We start from the raw sequence: 25,675 nt of genomic DNA, 5'->3' as shown, positions 1-25,675 counted from the left end.
ACCTGCTAGGCCTGACTCGGCTTATTCCAGGGAAATGGGTCTACGAGGTGCTCATCTCCTCTCAGGGGCTCATGCAGATTGGCTGGTGCACTATCAACTGCCGCTTCAATCAGGAGGTACGTGCGGGAGAGGCCCCCTCCCAGGGAGAGGTGCTGCTGCCGCAGGCCTCACTGGGGCGCAGGCAGCCCACCGGACCGCGCGAGGTCTGCTCTGGACTGTAACCCAGACTGCCTTCTGGAGGAGGAATGCGTCCCACCCCATCCTAGGGCCACCCAGCCCAGGCAATCTCTCCTTGTCTCAGAGCATCGGCCTCTTTCTCTAGAGCTCTGTGGGTGCAAGGTTGATGGCCTGTGGGCTGTGGCCCTGCTCCTAACCTACTCCCTGGACCTTATGGACGCTTCCTCCTTAGGAGGGGGTTGGAGATACACACAACTCCTATGCCTATGATGGCAACCGGGTGCGCAAGTGGAATGTAACCACGACGAATTATGGCAAGGTAAGGGCCGAGACCCCTGTAGCCTACCTGCCCATGTCCATCCTCACAGCTTGGCGGGATCACTGGGCAGCCGCGAGAGACTGTAGGGCACGGGGTGGGGGTGGGGGGCAAGGACTCAGGTCCTCTGTACTTATGGTCACCTCCCCTGGGCGGTAATGGAGACACAGCCGCAGGGGGCAGAGTGGGCAGGCTTCTGGGCGTCTGTGTATCTGTAAGACCTCCTCCCCTGGCAGGCGTGGGCAGCGGGGGACATTGTGAGCTGCCTCATCGACCTGGACGATGGCACCCTGTCCTTCTGCCTGTGAGTCTCCTGCCTTTACCCACAGGCCTGGCCTCTGGGGCCTCCCTGAGCTGCCCTCAGTTTCCCAGTCTCCGTAAGGGGGCCAGGCCGACTTTGGTAGCCTGAGGGTGGACAGCCGCAACAGGGCCTGGCTCCCTGGCTTGTTTCGGCTACGTCATTTGTCTCACAGGCCTTCCCTTCTACTCCAGGAATGGCGTGTCGCTGGGCACCGCTTTTGAGAACTTGTCCAGGGGCCTGGGCATGGCCTACTTCCCAGCGATCAGCCTCTCCTTCAAGGAGTCCGTGGCCTTCAACTTTGGCAGCCGTCCCTTGCGATATCCTTTTGGGAAGAAGTCTGGACTGCATGGAAGCTCTCGAAGCAAGGGATGAAGGGCTCCCTGCCTCAGCAGTTCTCTGGGCTGGTGATGGGGCCATGGTTGCTGTGTGCAGAGAGGAGGGTGCAGCTTAGGTGGGTGCCGAGGAGCACGGTTCTTGTGGCAGCCTCATTTGGTGGGTACCGCTGTGGTCGGTGTGGAGCAGAGGAGAACGGGAAGCGGCAGGAGAAGTTGGGGCCCGCGGAGACAGAGGAAGAGCTCTGAGGGAGCTCAGAGGGAGCGCGCACCAGGCGCTCTGACTTCCCAGCACTGCCTCCGGGCCCAGGCCCCTCCTCAGGGGTCTCAGTGGAGAGGGGCAGGGGGTGTCTGAGCCCCAGACCGGCTGTTGGCGGCTTAACTCTGTGGCACCTACCCAGTGGCAGGCTACCGGCCCCTGCAGGACCCGCCGCATGCTGACCTGGTGCGGGCGCAGAAGTTGCTGGGCTGCTTCCGGGCGGTGCTCAGCGTGGAGCTGGACCCTGTGGTGAGCCGGGGTCTGGGTGGGTGAGCTGGGGGCCTTCCGCAGCCCTCTGCCCCTCACCATCCCCCCCCCCCCCACGCAGGAAGGCCGGCTGGTGGAGAAGGACAGCTCCGAGTGGCAGTTGCAAGGCCAGCCCACTGTCCTCCTCACGCTGGCCCACATTTTCCATCGCTTCGCGCCGCTCCTGGTGAGGGCACGTCCGGGAGGGGCAGAGGCAGACTGCGCTAGGGGCTGGGAAGCTGGGGTGCGTGAGGTTCAGCACCATCCCCTGGCCGGGGCCCCCTGTGACCAGAGCCCTCAGACCTCAAGGATGTCACCCAGGGGAGGAGGAGCTGCTTCTGGCCGAGGGTATCGGGGGAGGTCTTAGAAAGAGGGTTGACGGGGAATGACACGACCGGCTAAGGGAACTGCGTGTGCGAAGCGTCAAGGAGCTCCGGGGCGGTGCCTTCCTGTGTCTCACTCAGACCCCGAAGGGCTTATCTCTGTCTTGGGGTCGCTCGAGTGAGCCCGGGAGTCTCTCTGTGCCTGTGGCCTCGGCGATGTGCCAGGGCCGGGGTGCCCTCAGTGGGGCAGAGGGCCACCGCCTCACCTGTGCCCGCCCTTGGTGCAGCGCAAGGTGTACCTGGTAGAGGCTGTGCTCATGAGCTTCCTGCGCGGCGTCGTGGATGCGGGCAGCCCCGCACAGGCTCAGTCCGTGGTGCGTCAGGTCCTCGACCTCCTGTGGCTCTTCATGGAGGTGAGGCTCCCGACGGCCTGGGGCCGGGATAGCAGGCTCCACCGAGATGGGGGAGGCGCAGGGAGGGCTTGGGAAAGGACCCGCAGGTGGCTGTCTTGGCGCCTGGCCTCTGCTAGGCAGGCATGCAGCACGGCATCTGTCCCCCAGGACTACGAGGTACAGGACTGCCTCAAGCAGCTGATGATGTCCCTGCTGCGGCTTTACCGCTTCTCACCCATCGTCCCGGACCTGGGCCTACAGGTGGGAGCGCCTGCCCCTGCCCTGAGCCCTCTGGGCCTTAGCTCCGCCCAGTCTGAGCGCCCCCTCCCCACAGATCCACTACCTACGGCTCACCATCGCCATCCTGAGGCATGAGAAGTCCCGCAAGTTTCTGCTCAGCAACGTCCTGTATCCTCCCCTTGCCGCCAGGCAGGCCAGACGTGTGGTGTCCTCTGGGCTCGGTAGAGGCCAGGGGGGGCAGTGTACCGCTGGCCAGGGGGTCCCCAGGGAGGCTCGGGACCAGAGCCACCCAATGCGTGAGTCCTTATTCCAGGACCCAGCCTTCCCAGCACCTTGTCCGCAGAGCAGGGAGGGTAGAACAAGGGGCCCTGGCCAGCCTGAGCAGGGCTTTCCGGATGGCTGCAGACAGCGGCACCACACGGAGGTGTGGGGGCCTCACCGGGGCCTGACCTCTGCAGCCAAAGCACTGCTCCTTATCCAAGTCCCGTGGCGGGGGTTCCTACAAGAGTGTGTAGGACTCCACTCTCCCTGCTTCCCAGCAGTGTTGAGGACTGTGTCACGGGAGGGAAGGCCCTGGCGGAGAAGCCTGGGCTGGTAGCTGTCTTCTCTGTCTGGGGTCTTCAGCCTCCAGGAGGCAGACACAGCTGGGAGACGGGGAGACCGCCAGGCCCTTTCTCCAGCCTGTGCCCTAGTCTTGAGCTCCCGTGACAAGCCTTTTTCATCGCTTGCTGGGAATTGGGCTGAGCGGGCTTGACAGCCATGGCTCTTCATCAGGACTCAGAGTCAGGGGAGACGGGCTTATAGCGGCGATGGTACCCCTAAGGGTGGGAGAACGTGGTGGGCACATGAGGAGATAGGCGGGTTTGGGGACGGCTTCCCAGAAAGAACGCCTGAGGGCGGATGGCTCACCCTTTGGCGAGCAGAGCTCTCCCTTGACGACCACCAGCTTCGACGTGCTCCGGTCCGTTGTCTTCTTTTACATCAAGAGCCCCTTGCGAGTGGAGGAGGCTGGCCTGCAGGAGCTCATCCCCACCACCTGGTGGCCCCACCGCTCCGGCAGGGAGGTGGGCCCCCTGAGAGGGGCGGGCAGGGTCGCAGTGAGGGCTGGCCCAGACTATCTGAGCCACCTGGCACTGAGCACGTGAGGCCCCTTCCCCGGCCTGGTCTGTGGGGTAGGGGCAGGGGTCTCCTGTCTGAAGCAGGCCCGGTTAAGTCCTGGGTGAGCTCTGCTGTCTTCCATCCCCTGCCCCTTCCCCTGCCCAGGGCAAAGACAGTAAGGACGTGAAGGATGAGACTGCCGAGGAGCGCGTGCGGAGGCGTGCCTACGAACGGGGCTGCCAAAGGCTCAAGAAGCGCATTGAAGGTCGGCCCCCTGCCTGGGGCACTGGGTAGGGGGTGGAGGATTTGTGTGTGCATGTACTGGGGGGCCCTTGGTAGTGACCAGGTCTGGATTGGGTTTGTGGGACCCTGGGAGTGGAACCCAATCCAAACCTGCCATCCCCTCCCATCCCTGGGAGCCTGAGGGCAAGGCCCTGGCTGAGAAGGGCTCAGTGTCGTGTTTCCCACCCTGCCCCCAGTGGTGGAAGAACTACAGGTTCAGATCCTGAAGCTGCTGCTGAACAATAAAGATGATAACGGGGTGAGTGACTCCCAGACCCCTGCATGGGTCCCTGGCAGGGAAGGGTGCTGGTCCTGGGCCCTGAGGCCCAGAGGGCAGGCACTGGCTTGGGTTCCCATGGCAGGGCCCAGGCTAAGCCACAGCACTGAGCTAGTCCACTCTGGGGCCAGCTCCTTACAGCCTCATTTTCCCTTGCACCAAAGGGTGAAGCTTCTAGGTACATCTTCCTGACCAAGTTCCGAAAGTTTCTACAGGAGAATGCCAGTGGCCGGGGGGTAAGTGTCCACTAGGCCAGCCCACCGTGGACCCCTGGCTGTGTTGACAGGTCTGCAGCCTTTTGGCGCCTCTCAGCCTGTGGCGTCCCCGCCTCGTCTTGCTCTTCCTCTGCTGCCCTGCTCTCCGTGCTCCACTCAGGGCCAGCCTCAGATGAGGAGTGAGTTGGCTCTGGGCTGGCATAAATGCGTATCTTGTGCCCTGTGCCCGCAGAACATGTCCATGCTCTGCCCCCCTGAGTACATGGTCTGCTTCCTGCACCGGTTGATCTCTGCCCTCCGCTACTACTGGGATGAATACAAGGCCTCGAACCCTCATGCCGCCTTCAGTGAGGGTGAGTGGGGCCAGGCCTCATCAGAGAGGCTGGGCAGGGCTGCCCCTGGTGATGGTGTGGAGTGCAGAGCTGGCGGTCTGGTGGGGATGGAGCTGCCCCAGGCTTCCTGCCCCATTGAGTTCTCTCCTCCTGATGGGTGGCTTTTCCAGCGGGCAGCAGGAGCCCCACCCTGGAAGAGTGCCAAGCCCATATTCACTCTGTCCCCACAAGTTCCTGCCCGTTCCGGGCTCCTCTCCTCAGTCCCAGCCATCTGGTCCTCTGTAGTCCTTTGTAGAGGACGCCGTGGGCAGGCTCTGAGGTGCTGGGGGCTGTGTTTGTGGGGGACAGGGTCCTCAGGGTCAGTGGGAGCCGTGCTTGCCCGGGACTGCAGGATATCCACAGGGCTGGGCAGGGTCCTCTCTGAATGTGACCGCAGCCAGAATGCCCCTTTCATCCCAACCCGTGCTGTCGGGGCACTGACCTGAAATGGCGGAGGGAGGGGAAGCCATGCTGTGTGCCTGGGAGGGTGGGTGGCCGAGGCCAGGGGTCCCCTCAGTGCTAAGCAGTGTAGAGGGCTGGCTTCTCAGTGGGTCTTCCTGCCTGGCTCACTGCTGGCTCACGCCCCACCCCCTCCCCGGCCCTCGCAGAGGCCTACATCCCGCCCCAGGTGTTCTATAATGGCAAGGTAGACTACTTCGACCTTCAGCGCCTGGGAGGCCTCCTCTCACACCTTCGGAAGACCCTCAAAGGTGCGTGCAGGCCTGTGGGCAGTGGGCAGGACAGACGGGGCTTGGCAGGGGGTGTTGGCCGGGAGGCGGTCCCTCAGCCCGCTCGGCCTGGAGTGCTGGATAGCCTGTGCCCACCAGAGGGCGCCCGAGTATCTCGCTCTGCTCCAGCAGGGAGCTGCCCGCCGGCCTCTTGGGTCCAGCCATCCCTTCCCTCTGAGCACCCATCCTGGGGGGAGGCTGGGAGTCCTGTAATGAAAATGAAAATGAAATAGGGGCACGTGTGCTGGCTGAGGAGTGACCATGGGATTTTGGTGAGGTCACAGGGATGGGAGGGGAACGTTCATAAGCGCTGCCTGAGCAGCTTCCCCGGGTGAGCAGAAGCAGCTGCGAGCACAGAGCACAAAGGCAGGGATGCCGGCAGCAGCCCGGCAGGGCCCGGGGATAGAAAGCCGCGGGTGTGCCAGGCCGGGAGCGATGGGAAATGAGGCCAAGGAGTCACACAGGTGCAGTCTGAGGGCCCTGTGGGCCACGACGCAGGTGTGGGCTCATTCCAGGGGTAGGGGCCGCTCTGGAAGGTCTTGAGGCAAGGGAGTGAAGTCCGGGGTCTGTGTGTGAGAACGGAGTGCCTGGGCCAAGTGAGGAGGTAGAGGGAAGGTGGGGGTGAAGGGCAGGAGTTAAGGAGGACGCCAGGCTTCCTGTCGGAGGCTGTGGGGATGGGGCGGCCTCAGGAAGGGGCGCTGCAGGAGGCGGCCGAGATGACAAGCCCGGTGTGTTTGGGGACCGGAGCCTGGGATGCAGGCAGAGGTGCTGCGGTCAGCTGTCGGTGTAGAGGCGGGAGCGGACACGTCTGTGGTGAGGCCTGTGTGCGCGGTGGGACAGGCCGAGGCTTAGACAGCCCCGGATCTCGTGTTCGTCGGGAAGGAAGCAGTGGGGCAGAGAAGTAGAGGGTAGGGGGCTCGGGAGAGCATGCAGGTGCTGCAAGCGGAGGCACTGACAGAGGGCATGATGGGGAATGTCCCCTGCTGTCAAGGCCCTCGTGAGACAAAGGGCTTGGGACGCAGCGCAGGCCGGGGCCAAGTGAGTGGAACGTGCAGGCAGAGGGGCAGTGGGGCGTGCTCAGCGCGCGGCGGTCTCTCTTGCCATCCTGGGCCGTTCCACTGTGACCCCTCCGCCCTCCACTGGCCTGAGAGCCCTCCTGCCATTCCTCCCAGATGACCTTGCCTCCAAGGCCAACATCTTGATCGACCCGCTGGAGCTCCAGGCGGCCACCATGGATGACCTGGATGAGGACGAGGAGCCAGCCCCGGCTGCGGCCCAGGTGCCGCGGTAGGGTCAGGCAGGGTGCTTGGTGTCGGGCTGTCCCTCTATCATAAGGGCAGGGGTGTCACGCAGGGCCCTTCCTCTCTGTGCAGGCAAGGAGCTTCGCACCAAGCAGGTCTCTTTGCTGTAGGTGGAGGCACACACCTTCCTGCCATTTCCCAGCCCCACAAATCCACGGGGCCCTATATGGGCCCCAGGCCCCGGGGAGCTGAGTGGCGTCTGGCCTCCTCTCTCCTCCACAGCGCCCCATGCAGGCTCTGGCCATGGGGGGCGTGCTGCCCCTGCCCCGGCCCAGCTGGCTCAGTTCTCCAACCCTGGGCCGAGCTAACCGCTTCCTCAGCACAGCAGCTGTGAGCCTGATGACCCCCCGGCGGCCTCTGAGCACCTCGGAGAAAGTGAAGGTCCGCACACTGAGCGCCGAACAGAGGACTCGTGAGGACAGTAGGTGCCGGGCAGGGCCAAGCGTGCCATCTGTCGTGTACGGTTCCCCATCCTGGGCAGAGCCAGGCTGCACCCCCCTTCCCTCCTGGTCCTGTGGCCCAGCAGTAGCTCAAGGACGTGGGAAGTGCACTCCGGGGGGAGGAAGTCAATGCTGCAGAAATAGGCCTAGAGTGGCAGGCCCTTGTCCTGCCCCCACCCCTGCCTTCTCCCTGCAGTCCTGGGTCCCAGGGTGGGGGAAGGGGCTCCCCTTCTCCCGCTGGGAGGCCCAGCCTGGCACCACAGACCTGGGAGAGAGCTGGAAGGGCCTGCGGCCTTGACCCTGCCCTCCCCCCACTTCCTAGTTGAGGGCAGCCACTGGAACGAGGGCCTGCTGCTGGGGCGGCCTCCCGAGGAGCCGGAGCAGCCCCTCACCGAGAACTCCCTGCTGGAAGTCCTGGATGGCGCCGTCATGATGTATAATCTCAGCGTTCACCAGCAGCTGGGCAAGGTCTCCCACTGGTGGCCCTCGAGTGTGGAGTGCGTGCGTGTGACCGCACGTGGACGTGTGCCACGGCGAGACTGACTGCTGCTGGGAGCGTGTGGGCCCGACCTGTTTTGTGGGAGGGGGGCTGTGCAGGGCCAACGACCTGGAGCTTGGCAGGCCTGGGGGCCGGGCTGAGTCTGGAGAAAGCTGAGTGAGGTGCCCAGGGCTCACGCCGGATACGTGGTGTCCGATGCTCTAGATGGTGGGTGTGTCTGATGACGTCAACGAGTATGCAATGGCTCTGAGGGACACAGAGGACAAGCTCCGCCGGTGCCCCAAGCGGGTAAGGCCCGATGGGCAGGTGGGTTTGGGGGAGGGAGGGCTGTTAACAGAGAGGTGGCTTGCGGGCTCGGGGTTCCCAGGGCAGGCTGCAGAGGAAATCGGGACTGCCCTGCCCCTGCTTCTGGGGGCTGCCCCGGCGGGTTTTCTGTCCCTGCCCCCCACCCCCCCCACCAACTGTGCCACATCAGGGAGAGCGGGGCTGGCATTAGGGTGTGGCATGACCTGAGCCCCATCACCAGCCACAGCCCGTGCCAAGGTGCCTCCGCCCCCTGCCCACTAAGTGCTGACGCACATCCACTCTCCTCATCAATTATGAATTCGACCCTGAGTGCTTCCTCGGCCACTTGCAGAGTCAGCAGGAAGTGGGACCTGCCTCCCCCACTCCCCCTGAGCCCCTCTGCCAGATCTCTCCAGGCCCCGGGGAGTAGGGCTGAGCATGCCTGGGCTGGGCTTCCCCGGCAGGCCCCTGCCCCCAGCTGGATGCAAAGCCCAGGCTTGGCCAGGGTGAGAGCAGCTCCTGGAGCTCTGGTCCTAGCATGGTCCCTGGGGTGTCCTGGCCATGGGCACACAGAGCCTTAGCTGCGTCTCACTTCCACGTTCTGTGCAGGTGACCAAGGCCCTGCTCTGTGGCCTGCTCAGGCTTGCCAGGGGGTCAGAGGCAGAAGCAGAATTGAAGAGTAGAGCTGGGTCTGCCCACCCATTTTGCCTGTTCTGGGCGCCAGTGGGTCCCTTCCAGGCTGCCTGGGGAAGGCGGGGTGGGGCTGGGGCCATGGCATGATGGCTCTCCTTTCCCCCTGGGGGCAGAGGAACGACATCCTGGCAGAGTTGACCAAGAGTCAGAAGGTTTTCTCTGAAAAGCTGGACCACCTGAGTCGCCGTCTTGCCTGGGTCCACGCCACTGTCTACTCCCAGGTGAGTGGGTGTGGCCTTGGCCGGTGGTTGCTGCCCTCCCTGCTCTCACTGCCTAGTCACAAACCGGGCCAGGTTGTGCCAGCCCCTCAGTGCTCCCTGCCCCCCTGGGCCTCTGGTGCACACGTGCCCCCTCCCTGCTCCTCACCTCCCGTACCCCTACCCCATGCTATACCCCCTGAACCTCTCCTGCCCCATGAGCTTGAGTAGATGCCCTTGTAGGCGCCCCAGGTCCCCTCCGGCTCACACATCCTCCCTTGGAGGAACAGAGCCTGTCTCTGCCTGTCTCCCCTTCTCCCCTGCCCCTTCTCTCTGGGGTGGAGGGGCGCTCTCCTGGAGCCCCACTCGCCCTCACTCTGCACCTGCTTCTTTCTGACTCCCCTCCCTCCTTTGAGGCTACAGCCTTGTTTCCTACTTTGTCATTCACTCGCTCATTGATTCGGTAATATGTGCCCAGAGCCTGGAGTATGTCAGGTGCATCCTGATGCTAAAGACACTCAGTCATGACCTAGAAGGACGAGTGTCTGCCCTCCCAGGGCCATCGGCCTTGAGCGGTAAACTGAAAGATGATGCACTCTCCCTGTGACCCTACTGTGACCCCCAGGCCCCGAACCCTCCAGACTCGCTTCCTATCCGAACTGTCCTAGCATCTCTCCCCAGCTAGTGAGTGCCCCTGTTGGGGCATCTGTCTACCTTTTTAGGTGTGCCCTTCCCCCATAACTAGGTGATCAAGGCCATTGTCCACACCTCTACCCACCATCCGCACTTGCTTTTTCCCAGCCTCCTTCCCAACCCGGACCACCTCCACCTGCTACCCCTCCTTTCTCTCTTGCCCCGGGCCGCCTTGCCTCCAGCCTTGCGGAGGTGATCATGGTCTGGGAGCTTCCTCTCCTCCCCAGACGGGGATTTCATGGCTGTCCGCTGGCCTAGGCACTCTTGCCCACCCCTCCGCACCATCTTCTTAGGCACCTCACTCTACCATCTCTGTAGCTTCTTTTCCTTTCTTTTAAATTATGATAAAGCTCCCTGCTCAGTGGGGAGTCTGCTTCTCCCTCTCCCTCTGCCCTTCCCCCTGCTTGTGCTCGCTAGAATAAAATCTTTAAAAAAATAATGATAAAATATACATAACATAAAATTTGTTTTCTTAACCGTTTTTTTAAATTGTGAAGTACATATATTGCTTACCGTCTTAATCATTTTAAATGTATAGTTCAGTTAAGTATGTTCACATTGTTGTGCGGCCAGTCTCCAGAGCCCTTCATCTTCCCAAACTGAGACTTACCCCCACCTCCGCATTCCCTCGTCACCTCAGGCCCCTAGCACCCGCCATTCCGCTTTCTGTCTCTCTGAATTTGACCACCTTGGGGACCTCCTGTAAGTGGAATCCTGCAATATCCTGCTTTGTCACCAGTTTATTTCACTGAGCATAACGTCCTCCCAGCTTTCTGTGGCAGTGGTCAGGATTTCCTTCCTTTTTAAGGCTGAATTATACTCCATTGCTTGTATGTACCCCACTGTGTTTGTCTATTCATCTGTCATTTGGTTTGTTTCCACCTTTTGGCTGCTCTGAATGGCGCTGTCGTGTTCATGGTGTATACAACTTTCTCTTCAAGATTCTGTTTTCAGTTCTTTTGGGTATGTACCCAGGGGCAGAATTGCTGGATTACTCGGTAATTCTATTTTTAATTTTTTGAGGAACTGCCATGCGGTGACTGTACCATTTTACATTCCCACCAGCAGGGCGGGCATAGGGGTTCCAACTTTTTCCCATCTGTGCCAACACTTGTTACTCTCTTTCTCTATTTTTTTGATAGTAGCCATTCTAATCGATGTGACGTCTCATTGTGTTTTTGATTTGCATTTCCCTATTGATCAGCGATGTTGAGCACCTTTTCATGTGCATGGCCATTTGTATGTCTTCTTTGGAGAAATGTCTGTTTAAGTGCATTTGCCCATTTTTAATAGGATTGTTTGTTTTTTGTTGTTGATTCATAGGAATTCTTTTTATGTATTGGATATTGGCTCCTTATCAGATTATGATTTACACATATATTCTCCCATTTTGTGGCTTGCCTTATCACTCTGTAGATGGTGACTTTGTCACAGTTTTCATTTTGATGAAGTCCAATTTATCTCTTTTTTTCTCTCTTGCCTGTGTTTTGGTTGTCACAGCCCAAAAGTTGGTGTTAAATCCGAGGTCATGAAGTCCTCCCACAAGTTTTCTTCTAAGAGTTTTGTAGTTTTAGCTTGTAAGTTAGGGTCTTTGATCCATTTTGAGTTAGTTTTTGTAAAAGATGTGAGGCAGTGGTCCAGCTTCATTCTTTTGCATGTGGAGATGCAGTTCTCTTAGGACCATTTATTGAAATGACTGTCCTTTATGCATTGAATGGTTTGGCATCCTTGTTAAAAACCCTTGGATCATATGTGTGAGGGTTTATTTCTGAGCTCTCTGTGCTATTCCATTGGTCTGTGTGTCATTTTTTATGCCGGACCACACTGTTGTTTTTGTTTTTGTTTTTTTTAAAGACACATTTATTCATCATCATGACCAGACTATTACATTTAGCAATCGACAGCATGGGTGCAAAAAAAAAAAAAAAATCTACATTAAAACCCTTTGTTGGAATGCTTTACACTTTCCACAGAACATAAACTAAAATAACCTGTTGTACAATTAGTCACAAATACAGTCCTCGAGTTTTTGCCCATACACATGAGTATTGTCTAAAGCATGTCTTCTTTGTAGCAGCTCGGCCCTGCCACCACTGTGCTTGGCTGAGTTCACAAATCTCTTGTAACCTGTAGCTTCCCTGTCCCTTCTCTGGCTCTCCTCTCCTGCTAAGCTTTGTTTCCTGGCAGTAATTAAAACCTTCTGCCACTGCCGTAGCTCCTGCTGCTGCTGGAACCGCCACAGCCACCTTGGTTTCGTGGTTTGCCAAAGTACTGGCCTCCACCACCATAGGGGCCGGAGTTTCTGCCTCCAAAATCTCCTCCTTTCATGGGTCCAAAATTTGAGGATTGGTTGTTGTAATTGCCAAAATCATTATAGCTTCCGCCACCTCCAGAGTTGCTTCCATCATTACCAAATCCGTTATAGCCATCCCCACTGCCACCATATCCACCTCCACCTCGACTGCCACCAAAGCCACCTCGACCACTGAAGTTCCCTCCACGACCAAAGTTGTCATTCCCACCAAAACCACCTCCATGACCACCACCAAAGTTTCCAGAACCACTTCGACCTCTTTGGCTGGATGAAGCACTAGCCATCTCTTGCTTAGATAGGGCTTTCCTTCCTTCACATTTGTGGCCATTCACAGTATGGTATTTTTGAATGACAGTCTTGTCTACAGAGTCATGGTCATCAAATGTTACAAAAGCAAAACCTCTCTTTTTGCCACTGCCTCGGTCAGTCATGATCTCGATCACTTCAATTTTCCCATACTGTTCAAAATAATCTCTTAGATGATGTTCTTCAGTGTCTTCTTTAGAGCCACCAACAAAAATCTTTTTCACAGTTAAGTGGGCACCAGGTCTTTGAGAATCTTCTCCTGAGACAGCCCTCTTTGGTTCCACAACTCTCCCATCCACCTTGTGTGGCCTCGCATTCATGGCTGCATCCACCTCCTCCACAGTGGCGTACGTGACAAACCCAAAGCCTCTGGAGCCCTTGGTGTTTGGATCTCTCATTACTACACAGTCCGTAAGCGTTCCCCGTTGCTCAAAATGGCTCCTCAGACTCTCATTGGTTGTTTCAAAGCTCAAACCTCCGATGAAGAGTTTCCGCAGCTGTTCAGGCTCTTTGGGAGACTCTGACTTAGACATGACGGCGGTGGGAGGGGAGACTTTATCGATGCTTACTTGGCGGTGTCCATGGGCAGAAAGGAGTAATCTAACGAACGTGTCTTTGGACCACACTGTCTTGATTACTGTAGCTTTGCATTAAGTTTTGAAACCAGGAAGTAGGAGGTCTCCAACTTTGTTTTGTTTTGGCTATTTGGGTCCCTTGAGACTCCATATGAATTTTAGGATAGATTTTTCTTTCTTTTTTTTTTTTTTTAAAGATTTTATTTATTTATTTGACAGAGAGAGACACAGCGAGCGAGGGAACACAAGCAGGTGGAGTGGGAGAGGGAGGAGCAGGCTCCCCGCTGAGCAGGGAGCCCGATGCGGGGCTCGATCCCAGGACCCTGGGATCATGACCTGAGCCGAAGGCAGATGCTTAACGACTGAGCCACCCAGGCGCCCCAGGATAGATTTTTCTATTTCTGCAAAAAATGCCATTGGGATTTCTATCGGAATTGCATTAAATCTGTAGCTTTCTTTGCAGAAACATCCCCACCCCCGTTACAGTGGTCCTTTGGGTACATTAGTGCCATCCCCTCCTTAGACTTGGACTTCTCTGGCCTCCTGTGGCAGTAGGCTCCCAGTAGCCCTCCTGGCTCAGGCGCACCCTCTGACCCTTGCTTATATCTTCTTGGGTTCTTAGGTTTGAGGGCACATCAGAGCTGAGGTCAAGTCCAGATGCTCCAGCTCCAAGACATGTGGGTGCTCTGGGTCTGGGCTGGGGCCTTGTTTGTGACCCCTCCTGGGCACAGACCGTGTGGGAACCATCCTGTGGGGAACAGGGCCTTTGGCAGGTGGTTTGCTTTCGGTGGTCTCTGCTCCACCAGTAATCACTCTGCCTCCTTCCTTCCCACCACCTTCTCTGAGCTCCAGACCTGCTTCCTCAAAACCACCTCTTTGGGGGCATTTTTAGGCACCTCGTGCTGCCACATCCCCTCTGCCTTGGACCAGGCCTGCTTCTCCTCCAGTACCGCTGGCCTCTCTAAAGGTTCCATCACCCCCAGAAATGTGCGCCCCATGCTTGTGCAGCCAGTCTCTTGCCCCCACAGCCCATCGGTGCCTCCCCATCCTGGCCATCCAGTCCCTTGTCTGCTGACTTGCGCCTAGATGAGGCTGTGCTTCTTCACTGCCCTGTCCCCACTTGCCGCCGTGGCTCATTTTGCACGGGGCAGCGTTCCAACCCAGACTTCTGGTCACATGGCACCTTTTCAGTTAAAACCCATACCTACCTTTCTTTCTTGCATTCTTTCTTGTCTTTTATTTATTTATTTAGAGAGAGGGAGGGAGAGAGAGGGAATCCTGAGCAGGCTCCACGCCCAGCGCAGAGCCCGACATGGGGCTTGAGCTTATGACCCTGAGATCATGACCTGAGCCAAAATCAAGAGTTGGGCGCTTAACCCGAATGAGCCACCCAGGCGCCCCTAAAACCTGTACCCTTAAAAAACTGCAAGCTAGAATTCTGGTCTAGGCTGGGGCGTTGCCCTTTCTGGGCACGGGGCGCACCCTCTCGCCTGCCAAACACGTGACTGCCCTGCCCGAGCCACTGCACCCACTTGGGAACACGGAGGCCTTTCCTGGGCCCCCGGACCGAGCCATGCCCCTGTGACCCTTCCCACGAGCAGCCCAGCAGCAGCCCCTGTGCCTCCCGCAGGAGAAGATGCTCGACATCTACTGGCTGCTGCGCGTCTGCCTGCGGACCGTCGAGCACGGCGACCGCACGGGGTCTCTCTTTGCCTTCATGCCCGAGTTCTACTTGAGCGTGGCCATCAACAGCTACAGCGCCCTCAAGAATTACTTCGGCCCCGTGCACAGCATGGAGGAGCTCCCAGGTGACAAGGAGGCCTCTGGCCTGAGCCCTGGCAGCCCCATTCTGAGCCTCCTAGCCCAGCAGCACGCATCCGCGGAGGGAGCGGGCGCGGGCAGCCCCTGTTCTCCTCGGCCCTGTAGTAGACAAGCATTTGCAAAAGCCCCACCTGCTGGAGAGCCCTGCCCGGCACCGTAGTCCCAGAGCCAATGGCTCCTCCCTGGTGCTGGGAGGGAAGGAGACAAAATGGAGTGCCGGGGTGGGCGTCCCTCAGGCTTTCACTTCCTCCTCGGTGCCGCTGTGGTCTGGGAGCCAGCTGGCCTCACCTCGCGCCCTGGCACTGGCCTCAGGATGCGGCTTGTGTTTGCAGGTCACAGCAGGCGGGGATGCTCTGCTGGAGGCCGTGTGTAGGAGCTTGGGCTTCTCGCAGACCATTTCAGCCTGGGCTTGGTGGTTTGTGTCTGGATCGGGCCCCCCGGCCTGTCCCCTGCCCCGCCCCAGGCCTAGGTGCAGCCTTTGTGCTCAGAGGCGGAGCTGTGGGTGCCCAAGGGGCTTTGACTGCTGAGCCATCAGGTGTGTGCTGAGATGGGCTTGAGCCCAGTCTTGCAGGACCGTCCCCACCCGCCCCGCCAGCGAGTCTGTGCAATGGCCCGTCAGTCAGTGAATATCATGCCCGAAGCCCCTGCATGACAGCTCTGGCCCAGACTGGCTCTGGGGGTCCACTCCGGAGTCCTCCGCCCAAGCCCGCTCACCCTGCCAGGGGGATGGGCCTGCCCCTGGAGCCGCCGCCCCCGGCCAAGCACTGCCCCTGCCCCATCCTGCAGGCTACGAAGAGACCCTGACCCGCCTGGCCGCCATCCTTGCCAAACACTTCGCTGACACACGCATCGTGGGCACTGGTGAGGAGCCCTCCAGAGGGCTTGGGGCATGGGGATGGGATGGCGTCTCCGGCCGGCTCTTGTCTGCTCAGAATGCCGTCCGGGTGGGCGTGAGGCGCGGGGGCTGGGGCTCGTGCCAGGTACCTGCTGAGGCACGGCCTGTCCCAACAGACATCCGTGACTCGCTGATGCAGGCCCTGGCCAGCTACGTGTGCTACCCACACTCCCTGCGGGCCGTGGAGCGGATCCCCGAGGAGCAGTGAGTGCGGGCCAGAGCGGGGAGGCACGCGCTCTGCCCCACACGGTGCCCAGCCTCAGCCCTTACCCACCACCCCTTGCCCTCGCAGGCGTGTCGCCATGGTGAGGAGCCTCCTGGCTCCCTATGAGCAGCGGCCCTGGGCCCAGACCAACTGGATCCTGGTGCGGCTGTGGAGGGTAAGCCCGGCTGGAGGGGAGGTGGCTGTGGCAGGCTGGAGGGGAGAGCTGCCCTAACCCCAGCTGACCCCCCACGGACCCCCCTCGCAGGGCTGTGGGTTCGGGTACCGCTACACACGGCTGCCGCACCTGCTGAAAACCAAACCCGAGGATGCCAACTTGCCCAGTCTCCAGAGTGAGTGGCTGCTCTTGGGTCCTCTAGGAGTCTTCTCTCTTCTCCCAGCCTCTGTCCTGCACTCCTGCTGGGCCCCAACTCTGCCCCCTGGGGCTTCCATCTCCCAGCTTCCTCTCTGTCCAGGGACACTGGGCCTACTCCCCCTGGCTCCCCAGTGCCACGTGTGCCCTTTGGGCCCGAATGCTCTGCTGGGTCATAGAGAAAAAGGGCAGTATCTTCCCAGGCTGCCTGCAGCTGACACAGTGAGGACCCTGAACCAGCTTCCTGACCTCCAGCCTGGTCCCAGCACCATGTCCTTCTCCCCCTTCATTGCCATCTGCTGGTGCCAGACCTTGGGTACTTCAGTCAAGGCAGGGGCACAGACTAGGCGGTGCCCATGGAGCTTCCAAGAGGAAGAGGCATTTGGTTGGGAGCAGAGGCTTCGCTCTGTCTTTGGGGGCCATGGTCCAGCAGAGCCCTGTGAACCCGAGGACCTTCACCTAGGGCGGGCCTGGGGTGGGCCAGCTTGCAGTCTGCCTGCCACACACTGCGCTCACCCCACAGGGTGGCTTTCCTTGGCCCACGTGGTGTGTTTCTGCCCTCGTGGGCAGGGTTTTTGCGTGAAGGGGTCCCCAGAGGCTGATTGCCTTGTGCAAAGTCACACATCAAGTCCTTGCCAATTGTTTTGGTCGTGCCTGCAGGTGGAACTGAGCTGCAGATGGAGAATGGCAGTGGGACCAGATACTTGTCCTGCTGCTGTAGGAACTATTGATTTGCATGGGCGGGGGCAGGGGGGGGGGCGGGTGTCCAGCCCAGCTGCGGCTAAGGGCTCTGGTTACCGCTCCCTGTCAGCCCAGACTTGGCACCCACCACCTCGGCCATATGCGAAGGCCAGGCCAAGGGCAGCAGAGGAGAGGAGAGGGCTCAGACGAGTATGTCTTAGGGACGCTGACCTGGATACGAGTGAGGAGAGGTCTGGGTCACCCTGTCTGGGTCTAGCCCTCCCTGAAAGCCATGTGGCTGAGAACTCGCTGGGGACAGGCTGGGGGGCAGCTCTAGGCTTAAGGAATGGTGTGGGGCTGGAAAGGACTTCAGCCCGTGGCTTGCCCAGCAGATGGAGGGACAGATTTAGCTCTAACCCCCGGACAGGGCTGTACCCTGTCCTCCCGCCTTCGTGACCTGAGCGTTCTCAGGGAGCCATCTTCCTGTCCGTACACCAATGGCCCAACAAGTGAGGACGGAGGTAGACAGGGCAGGCAGGAGCCCCAGAATGGAGTCCTCGGTGACGCCGCCTCCTCGCGCCCCCACAGAGCCCTGCCCCTCCACCCTGCTTCAGCAGCACATGGCGGAGCTGCTGCGGGAGGGGCCCGACGTGGCGCCCAGCTTCCTCAACAGCGTCCTCAACCAGCTCAACTGGGCCTTCTCGGAGTTCATCGGCATGATCCAGGAGGTGCGTCACGGCGGGTCGGTGGGTCGGGCGGGCTGCAGCGTTGCAGTGGGCCCGGCGCGACGTGCGGCGCCCCCAGGCCACTGAGCGCTGCCTGCCCCCCGCCGGTGGCTCAGATCCAACAGGCTGCCGAGCGCCTAGAGCGGAACTTCGTGGACAGCCGGCAGCTCAAGGTGTGCGCCACGTGCTTCGACCTCTCAGTCAGCTTGCTGCGGGTCCTGGAGATGACCATCACGCTGGTGCCCGACATACTCCTTGACTGGGCCCGGCCTACGTCTGAGATGCTGCTGCGGCGTCTCGCGCAGGTGTGTCCATCTGGGCAGGGAGAGGGGGGCCCCCGGGAAGGCCCCAGTGGCGAGCCCACCCTCGACACCCACCAATGGGCTCCACAGCTCCTCAACCAGGTGCTGAACCGGGTGACGGCTGAGAGGAACCTGTTTGACCGCGTGGTCACCCTGCGGCTGCCTGGTGAGGACCCAGCGCCCCACACCCAACATATCCCGGGGCTCGCTGCCTCCGCTGGGAGCAGGGATGCCTGATCGTCCGTGCTGTGTCGGGACAGCCGGCCTGGGCCCCCGCAGCCTTAGCTCGCCCTTCTGCGGGGAGGGTGCTGGGGAGGGGGGCTGGCGCTAGCCAGGCAGGCCTAGACCCCCTGCAGTAGGAGCACGCAGCAGCTCTTGCCCTCCCTCCTCCCCCGCCCAGGCCTGGAGAGCGTGGACCACTACCCCATTCTGGTGGCCGTGACGGGCATCCTGGTGCGGCTCCTGGCGCATGGCCCGGCCTCGGGGTGAGTGTGAGGCCCGTGGGCCCACGGGAGCTGGCGTGGCTGGCGGGAGTGGGCCGGCCAGGGCCTCCTGCCGCTGTCTCTTTGCCTCTGCAGTGAACCTCGGTATCAGGTTTTTGAGGCAGGCGGAAGGCCGTGAGGTACAAACTGCCCAACCAGGTGGCAGCAGCGGCAGCTCTGAGTAGAAGAATCGGAGCGCACACTGGCTTGTGGTTATGCCTCAGGCAGGGCTGGGGTGCTATCCTGCACGTACGGGACGGCACTGCTGGGCTCGGGCTGAGGACACGCGCTGCTACTTGTGTTCGCGAAGGGTCCGGTAATGAGCATGTACCACCTTTATTAAGGAACTCCAGGACAACTGGATCCAGGATGCTCGTAGGAGCCCCCAGCTCAGCACCCACACAGGAGGGCTCTCAGACCCCTCTTCCCCGCCTCCTTGCGGTGGGTGGCAAGATGGGTATAATAAGACCAGGGCACGGCCTCGGCCATTAGGCCGAGACCAGTGCCAGCCCTTAAGAGGCTTCTACCCTCGAGGGACAGTGAGTTCTGGCTCAGCCCTCCCATCTTGGCCATGCTCAGCAGGCTTTTTACTGCTGAAAAGCTGGGGGACAGGCCCTGGTGGCCCTTACTGTCTTGTGAGCCCACGGAAGAGACCCTGCCCTCAGAGTGGCCTGTGGATGCCGCTGGCCAGAGACGGCGAGGCTGCTCCGGCTGGGGCTCGGGCCAGGCCCCCCGAGGGGTGGCGGGGAGGGGTCTCTCGCCTTTCTGCCTGCCCACCAGACTGCACGGAGTTGTGAAGCTTAAAGGAGGTTAGATGTTGGTGCGGGTTTCCTTCTTCCACCCTGGGTGGGGGCCTAGGTCTTCCTTTGGCGCTCTCCTCCTCTTCCCCTGGGCGCCCACTCTCTTCCTGCCCCACTGGGAAGGGGAAGATGGTTATGCTTCAGTTCTTCGCCACTACTGCTTGATAGCTGCCTCGGCCCCTAAGGGGGTGCCTCGGGCTCTAACGCACGGGCCCTTCCAGATGGCCCCAGTTCCAGGCCTCGGGGGACACTTGGGCACCAGCAGGTCGTGCGGGGGCCTCCGGCCTTTGAGCCCTGTGTGAGAGCAGAGCAGGAGAGAGGGCGGGGTGCCCAGCCCTTCCATCAGCGAGTGGGGCTGCTGTAGTTGAGGTCGAGGCCACACAGGAGGCTGGAGGACCAAGCCCCGCGCCGCCCCCAGCATCTGGCAGCTCTTGCCCGGGGCGGCAGCGGGGAGCGGGGCAAAGCAGCGGGCGGGCGGTGGCCTGGCTCTGCGCCCAGGGCGGCCTAGGATATCACCAGTGCCTCGGAGCCCGTGGAGCTAGCCGACTCAGAGCCAGCGTGGAGCCGCAGGCCCACGGGATTGTAGAGATCAAAGTCCTCGGCGACCGCCAGCTGCACGCGCCCGTTGAGGCCCCTCCTGCCCGGCTCCAGAAAGACCACGTGCTTGTGCACACTGGCCTTGCGGCTGGGCCCGTCGGGCGGGGTGGCGCCGAGCCCCGACAGCCGCGCACTCGGCTCCCGGAGGGGGCCGGGCCCGCGGGGCCAGCAGAGCCGGCGGCAGGTGCAGGTGCGGCGGTAGCAGCGGCGGCAGCCCGGGCAGGGCGGCGCGAACACGTAGAGCAGCACGAGCACCAGGCCCACGGCGCAGCCCAGCAGGGTGGTGAAGCCCGTGTTGAAAGCCTCGGGCTCCGGGCGCGGGGAGTGCACGCTCACGTTGTACTCGTGCGTCTGGTTGTGATGCAGGCGCGGCCCGGCGGCCAGGCACACAAAGAGCCCCTCGTGCCGCGGCTGCACGTTGCTGATGGCCAGGCTGCCGTCGGCCAGCACTGCAATGCTGCCGTCTCGGGACCCCGGGGCCACCAGCAGCTCCTGCTTTGGGGACACCCAGGCGACGCGCACAGCCGGGGCGCTGGTGTTGCAGCGCAGCGTCAGGGGCCGACCCATCTGCACGTGCAGCTGCTCTTCGGGCCGCTCCAGGCCCCCGGCCAGGGCGGCCGAGCAATTCTCGAAGACGCGGCTGTGCTCAAAGAAGCGCACGCGGGACGTGGGCACCCTGAAGGCCAGGCACATGTACTGTGGGGCGAAGTCACTGACGGCACTGAGGCCCCGCTGGAGCCAGCGCTGCAGCAGGTGGTAGAGGCGGCAGTCGCAGGCCAGGGGGTTGTTGTGCAAGTAAAGGCCGTTCTTGAGAAAGGCCGGCAGGGCAGCCAGGGCAGCCACGGGGATGCGGCCCAGGCGGTTGGAGGAGAGGTCCAGAGTACGGAGGTGGGTGGCGCCCAGGCCGTGGAGGTGGTCAAAGGAGAAGGAGGAGAGCTGGTTGCAGCCCAGGTAGAGCCGGCTGAGTGCGCCCAGGCCCCGGAAGGCGAGCTCGTCCAAGTGCGCCAGTCGGTTATTGAACAGCAGCAGCCTCTCGAGCGCCCCCAGCCCTTTGAAGTCGTGGCGTCCCAGCGCCCGCAGCGCGTTAGACGATAGGTCGAGCAGCCGCAGGCCGCTGGCGTTGGTGAACACTCCGCGACCTAGCGCGTCCAGCTCGTTGTGGCCCAGGCGCAGGGCGCGCAGCCGGGAGAGGGGCGTCAGCCAGCCGGGCCGCAGGCGCTGGAGCGCGTTGTGGCTCAGGTCGAGGTCTGTGGTGGCGGCGGGCAGCGCGGCCGGCACGTCCTGCAGCCCCAGGCCCGCGCAGCTCAGCAGGTCGGCAGCGCACACACACCTGTAGGGGCAGTCACGGGGACCGGAGGGCAGGAAGTCCTCCGCGCCCAGGCCGCCCACCCCGACGCGCGACAGGCACAGCAGTGCGCCCAGCAGCACCAGCCAGACCATGGTGGCGCCTGCCGGGGGCTGGGACGGGGCAGCTCCGTGCCGGACACGCCGCGCCGGGACTCACCCACTTCTGCTGGCTGTGGGCTCAGCCCCGCACGCCCACCGCCCCTGCTCCCCCGGCTCCGGGGCGGGATTTGGGGCAGGCCTGCACTCCGCACTCTCTCCTCTGGCTTCCCCAGCGCTCCGAGGGCTTTCCCTGGTCAGCTTCTAAATACCCTCCCGAGGGGGGCGGGGCCGCAGCCTCCCATTGGCTCCTGTGGGAGGGGGCGGGGCAGCCCCTCTCCTCCCCGCGACCGAGGTTCCCCGCGTGGCCGCCAGAGGGGGCGCGAGCCCGCCCCGAATGCCCCAGCCTGTGCTTGGCCAGTGGCTTTGCCCGTGCCCTCGCCCATCTCCCCCAGAACAGTAGGAGGGGAAACCTGGGAGGCACTCCTTTAAGCTGCTAGTGATGTTCTTTATTTGTTTTCTTTGGAGAGTTAGTGTTTATTAGGGGTAGGCAGTCTTTCACTATCTGCTGGTCACCCCCTTAAACTGGTACCCAGGTTGTATGAGTTCTTGCTGGGCTCTAGGATGAGGGGCATGGGGTGGGGGCGGTGGGTGAAAACAAGAGGTGAGCTGGATTGCCCCACCACCCCCGCCCCTCCAGCAGGTACTGCTTTCTGACTACGCTTGTTCCCCTCTCCCACCTAGGAGAGAGCGAGCCACGTCCGTGCTCCTTGCTGATCCCTGCTTCCAGCTCAGCTCTATATGTTATCTCCTGGGGCAGCCAGAGCCTCCTGCCCCTGGCACTGCCCTGCCTGCCCCTGACCGGAAGCGCTTCTCCCTGCAGAGCTGTGAGTGGACTGGGGGTGGGTCAGGGGGTTGGGGCTGGACTAGATCAGGAGTCTCAAAAAGAACAAAACCCCAAGTTGCGGTACTTAAGAGGCACTGGGTTTGAGGGCCACGTTGGGTCTGACACCTGCTACCGCCCGCAGACACAGATTACATCAGCGCGGAGGAGCTGGCCCAGGTGGAACAGATGCTGGCACACCTGACCTCTGCCTCTGCCCAGGCAGCTGCTGCCTCCCTGGTGAGTGGGGGCCGCCGCATCCGGCTGTGCGCCGCCCACATACACGCTGGCACAACTGTGCACACGACATAGGCTCCTCGTCTCCTTGTCTGGGCATCCGGCCCCAGCTCACCCTGCGCTCTGCTCCCTGCAGCCCACCAGCGAGGAGGACCTCTGCCCCATCTGCTATGCTCACCCCATTTCCGCCGTGTTCCAGCCCTGTGGCCATAAGTCCTGCAAGTAAGTGGGCCCCATGGGCGCAGGGGGCTGGGGAAGCGGCAGGGATACCCAGGCCCTCTCCTCCCCCCCTCCTCCCCCTCCTCCCCCGTTGTAGAGCCTGTATCAACCAGCACCTGATGAACAACAAGGACTGCTTCTTCTGCAAAGCCACCATCGTGTCTGTAGAGGACTGGGAGAAGGCGGCCAGCGCAAGTACCACCACTTCCTCAGCCGCCTAGCCCGCACAGCAGCAGCCTCCAGCCCTGAACTCAGACCCAGGCTGGGCCCTATTTATGAGCTTCCCCTTGCCCTGTTCCCCATGACCCCCCGCCGCCACCACCACCACCACGTCCAACCTCCTTGCCTGAGCGTAACCTCACTGGCGGGAGCCCAGCCATGTCCTGATTGTGCCTGAGCTTGACTTCCAGTCAGGGCCACAGTGAGCATTAAATTATTATTCCATACAGCCCTGGCCCGGCCCTTCTTGAGGGAGCGGGCTTTGTGGGGTATGCCCAGCAAGGAGCCTGCCAGATTACGTCCACGGGAGAGGGCAGGCGTCCAACCGCTTCAGCCTCGTCTAGTCCTCCCAAAGAAACGGCGAGTCCAGGGCCTTCTGATGTGTCACACCAGGGCTCCCCCCGCCAGTGGGGAACTGGGGACTCGGCCGGCCCCATGGTATCCCCTCACATGATGATACGAGGCTCTGGCACCGACTCGCCGATAGACTTGTGGGGCAGCACGCTGGCGCCGTTGAGGTAGAGCTCGTCGTTAACGATGACGTCTTCACCCAGGACCGTCACGTTCTCCATGCGCACCTCGGGGGAGGGGGGCAGGCCTGGTCAGCAAGGCAGGCGCATTCCCTGCCCCTCTCCCCATTCGGCCGAGCCCCTAGACTTACCCACTGGCCCACGCGGCAGCGCCAGCCCACAATGCAGGACTCGAGCCAGGAGTGGGATCGGATGTGAGCATCTCGCAGCACTGTGCACCGCCGGATGCACACGCCATCCTCCACCACCACACCAGGACCCAGGCTCACGTTGGGGCCGATGCTACAGTTCTGGCCGATGCGGGCACTTGGGTCCTAAGGACAGTGGGGAAGATACAAGTGAGGCATTCATCTCCTAAGCCCGAGAAGGGGCATTTATGATGGGCCGGGCGGGGGCCTCACCACCAGCACGTTGCCCACAATGCCAGGGCCTGAGCATAGTTGCTCAGGCTGCTTCTGTCGCAGGGACTGTAGGAAGAGGCACATGCCGGTGAGGAAATCCTTGGGCTGCCCTATGTCCATCCAGAAGCCTGTTGGGAGGAAATGCATCAGGGGGCTCAGCCCAGCCACACCACACCCCTACCCTGTGGCCTCCCTGCCTCACCCTGCAGCTCCATGGCATATAGCTGCCCCTCCTTGGCCATGACAGGGAAGATCTCCTTCTCAATGGATGTAGGCTGCAGCTGTGGGAGTGGGCAGCTTGTGAGAAGGGCCGTGGTGGTAGGGGCCTGCCCTACCCCAGCCCACCCCGCAGCTGGCTTCCACACACCTGGATGCGCCGCAGCACTGCAGGGTTCAGGATGTACATTCCTGCGTTGATCTTGTTGGACACAAACACCTGTGGCTTCTCCACGAAGCGGTGAACGCGGCCTGTGTCAGCCTCACATACCACCACACCATACTTAGAGGGCTCCTCCACTTTGGTCACCTGAGTGCAGGGGGAACCTCAGGCCCAGTCCAGGTGTGTCTGAGCCTCGATAATGCATACTGTCCTAAATCTCGGGCTGTGCCCCAATGCTTAAAGATACATACGGTACAGCTTTGCACCCACAACACAAGGGGAGGGTTAAAGGCTGGGCAGCGGGACAGGCTGGGCATGCGGGACAGGCGTGTCAGAGAAGAAAGATCTGGTCCCTTACCAGGATGGAGCCCTCCTGGCCGTGGTGCCGGTGGAACTGCACCATGGCTTGGAAAGGGAAATCGCAGATCACATCACTGTTGAGGACGAAGAAAGGGTCCGCAGTCTCAGAGAGCAGGTCACGGGCAAGTGCCAGGGGCCCAGCTAGGAGAGAAGTACAGGTCACCATCTTCCCCGGGGGCGGGGGGGGGGGGGGGAGGTGGACGGACAACTGAGCCCCTGGATCCAGGCTCAGCAGCCCCCATCCAGGCTGGGTCTTACCCCTTCCCAGGCCCTAAACCCTCTCCCCAAGGGACTTTTACTGACCTGTCCCCAGAGGCTCTTCTTCATGGGACATGGAGATTCGAATTCCCAGCTGTAAGGGAGAAGCCGCCTGTCAGGTGCCTCCCACCAGGGTGGGTGGTTGCGCGGGGAGCGAAGAAAAAGGTGAAAAGTCCGAGCCTCACCCTCTGCTCCTGCGCCTTCATTTCCTTCTCCAGCACCTGAGACATGTAGCTCACGGCCAGAATCACGTGGTCCACGCCTGCCTGTTGTACAAAACAGCGCCGGCCGATAGAAGGGCTCAGCCGGAAGGTACGGGCGTCCGCGACCCCCAAGTGCTAGCCGTCCCTCGTCCTGCCAGGTCCCACCGCGACACCGACCCCGGGTCTTACCGCGGCCAGCGCCTCCACTTGGTGCAGCAGGATGGGCTTATTGCAGAAATCCACCAGTGGCTTCGGGATGCTCAGCGTCAGCGGCCGCAGACGTGTCCCATAGCCGCCCACCAAGATCAGTGCCTTCATCGCGCCTGCGGGCGGCCGGAGAGTGAGTCCCGGGCTCCGCGGCCCGGCCCGCCCGGCCGAGCCCTGCCGCGCACTCCCGCCGCCGTGCCCGGCCCCGCGCCCTTCGCCTGCCAGACTGACCCACTCTGGCTCTGCCTTGGCCGCGCAGTCCGCCGTGACGCCGGCCCGGGGCTGCACCCAGCAGGACGCGACGCCAGACGAGGGCGGCTAGCCCCGAACTCAGGCCGGACCTAGGCGGGCGGTGACGTGAGCCCGAGCCGGCCAATCGGCTGCCGTTGACGTGGCACGGACGCCGACGTCGGAGCGCTGACACGCGGCGCTCCGGCAGACGTAGCCAATAAGAGCCCGAGCGCGGCCGGCTGCCATGGGGACCGGGCCCCGGGCCCGCGGGTCAGCTAACCATTGGCGGATCCAAAGGCGGAACTGGCGCCAAGGGCGAGGCTTCCTTCCCGACGGGTGCCGGGTCCGCCGCCGCACGGGCGCTTCCGGCCCCGCCCCGGGACGGCGGCTCGGGGGCGCGGCGGACGGACGCGAGCGGCGGTCGGGC

General features: G+C 61.7%; 4 protein-coding genes across 10 annotated transcripts in view; 1 reads left to right on the top strand and 3 right to left on the bottom strand.

The window, feature by feature from the left end:
- Positions 1–22,908, top strand: part of RNF123 (ring finger protein 123) — a 31,368-nt gene extending 8,460 nt beyond the window's left edge. For 6 of the 7 annotated variants that reach the window (XM_034997005.1, XM_034997003.1, XM_034997002.1 and 3 more), the window contains 33 exons: positions 31–116; positions 410–496; positions 730–797; positions 986–1,111; positions 1,520–1,634; positions 1,714–1,818; positions 2,242–2,367; positions 2,515–2,607; positions 2,681–2,754; positions 3,533–3,650; positions 3,850–3,949; positions 4,164–4,225; positions 4,408–4,479; positions 4,691–4,811; positions 5,438–5,539; positions 6,730–6,836; positions 7,081–7,279; positions 7,621–7,766; positions 8,002–8,085; positions 8,889–8,996; positions 14,491–14,668; positions 15,468–15,542; positions 15,693–15,780; positions 15,869–15,956; positions 16,047–16,131; positions 17,421–17,560; positions 17,674–17,862; positions 17,950–18,025; positions 18,260–18,344; positions 21,866–22,008; positions 22,150–22,244; positions 22,378–22,463; positions 22,558–22,908. In XM_034997005.1, coding sequence (XP_034852896.1) covers positions 31–116; positions 410–496; positions 730–797; positions 986–1,111; positions 1,520–1,634; positions 1,714–1,818; positions 2,242–2,367; positions 2,515–2,607; positions 2,681–2,754; positions 3,533–3,650; positions 3,850–3,949; positions 4,164–4,225; positions 4,408–4,479; positions 4,691–4,811; positions 5,438–5,539; positions 6,730–6,836; positions 7,081–7,279; positions 7,621–7,766; positions 8,002–8,085; positions 8,889–8,996; positions 14,491–14,668; positions 15,468–15,542; positions 15,693–15,780; positions 15,869–15,956; positions 16,047–16,131; positions 17,421–17,560; positions 17,674–17,862; positions 17,950–18,025; positions 18,260–18,344; positions 21,866–22,008; positions 22,150–22,244; positions 22,378–22,463; positions 22,558–22,681 — 3,551 coding nt within the window. In that variant the 3' untranslated portion in view covers positions 22,682–22,908. Of the gene's footprint in view, positions 1–30; positions 117–409; positions 497–729; positions 798–985; positions 1,112–1,519; positions 1,635–1,713; positions 1,819–2,241; positions 2,368–2,514; positions 2,608–2,680; positions 2,755–3,532; positions 3,651–3,849; positions 3,950–4,163; positions 4,226–4,407; positions 4,480–4,690; positions 4,812–5,437; positions 5,540–6,729; positions 6,845–7,080; positions 7,280–7,620; positions 7,767–8,001; positions 8,086–8,888; positions 8,997–14,490; positions 14,669–15,467; positions 15,543–15,692; positions 15,781–15,868; positions 15,957–16,046; positions 16,132–17,420; positions 17,561–17,673; positions 17,863–17,949; positions 18,026–18,259; positions 18,345–21,865; positions 22,009–22,149; positions 22,245–22,377; positions 22,464–22,557 lie in introns of all 7 variants that reach the window. The other variant, XM_034997008.1, reaches the window with a different exon arrangement.
- LOC118005205 (heterogeneous nuclear ribonucleoprotein A1-like) lies at positions 11,779–12,833 on the bottom strand. The gene has a single exon (XM_034997015.1). The coding sequence runs from the start codon at positions 12,816–12,818 to the stop codon at positions 11,856–11,858; it is 963 nt and encodes a 320-aa protein (XP_034852906.1). The 5' UTR covers positions 12,819–12,833; the 3' UTR covers positions 11,779–11,855.
- Positions 18,602–21,872, bottom strand: AMIGO3 (adhesion molecule with Ig like domain 3). Its single transcript, XM_034997010.1, has one exon. The coding sequence runs from the start codon at positions 21,176–21,178 to the stop codon at positions 19,646–19,648; it is 1,533 nt and encodes a 510-aa protein (XP_034852901.1). The 5' UTR covers positions 21,179–21,872; the 3' UTR covers positions 18,602–19,645.
- Positions 22,878–25,370, bottom strand: GMPPB (GDP-mannose pyrophosphorylase B). The gene is made up of 10 exons (XM_034997014.1): positions 25,249–25,370; positions 25,000–25,133; positions 24,793–24,873; positions 24,653–24,701; positions 24,348–24,490; positions 23,978–24,136; positions 23,813–23,891; positions 23,611–23,738; positions 23,341–23,523; positions 22,878–23,257 (listed from the first exon to the last, which is right to left on the bottom strand). Exons 2-10 carry the CDS (start codon positions 25,126–25,128, stop codon positions 23,126–23,128), a joined length of 1,083 nt encoding a protein of 360 aa, XP_034852905.1. The 5' UTR covers positions 25,129–25,133; positions 25,249–25,370; the 3' UTR covers positions 22,878–23,125.
- Positions 25,371–25,675: the final 305 nt, after the last annotated feature.

Source organism: Mirounga leonina, unplaced genomic scaffold (genome assembly GCF_011800145.1).
Source record: "Mirounga leonina isolate KUSES-001 unplaced genomic scaffold, KU_Mleo_1.0 Mir_94, whole genome shotgun sequence".
In the NCBI taxonomy this organism is placed as follows: domain Eukaryota; kingdom Metazoa; phylum Chordata; class Mammalia; order Carnivora; family Phocidae; genus Mirounga; species Mirounga leonina.
Note: the sequence above shows the minus strand (reverse complement) of the source record. Positions and strands in the feature narration are given on the sequence as shown.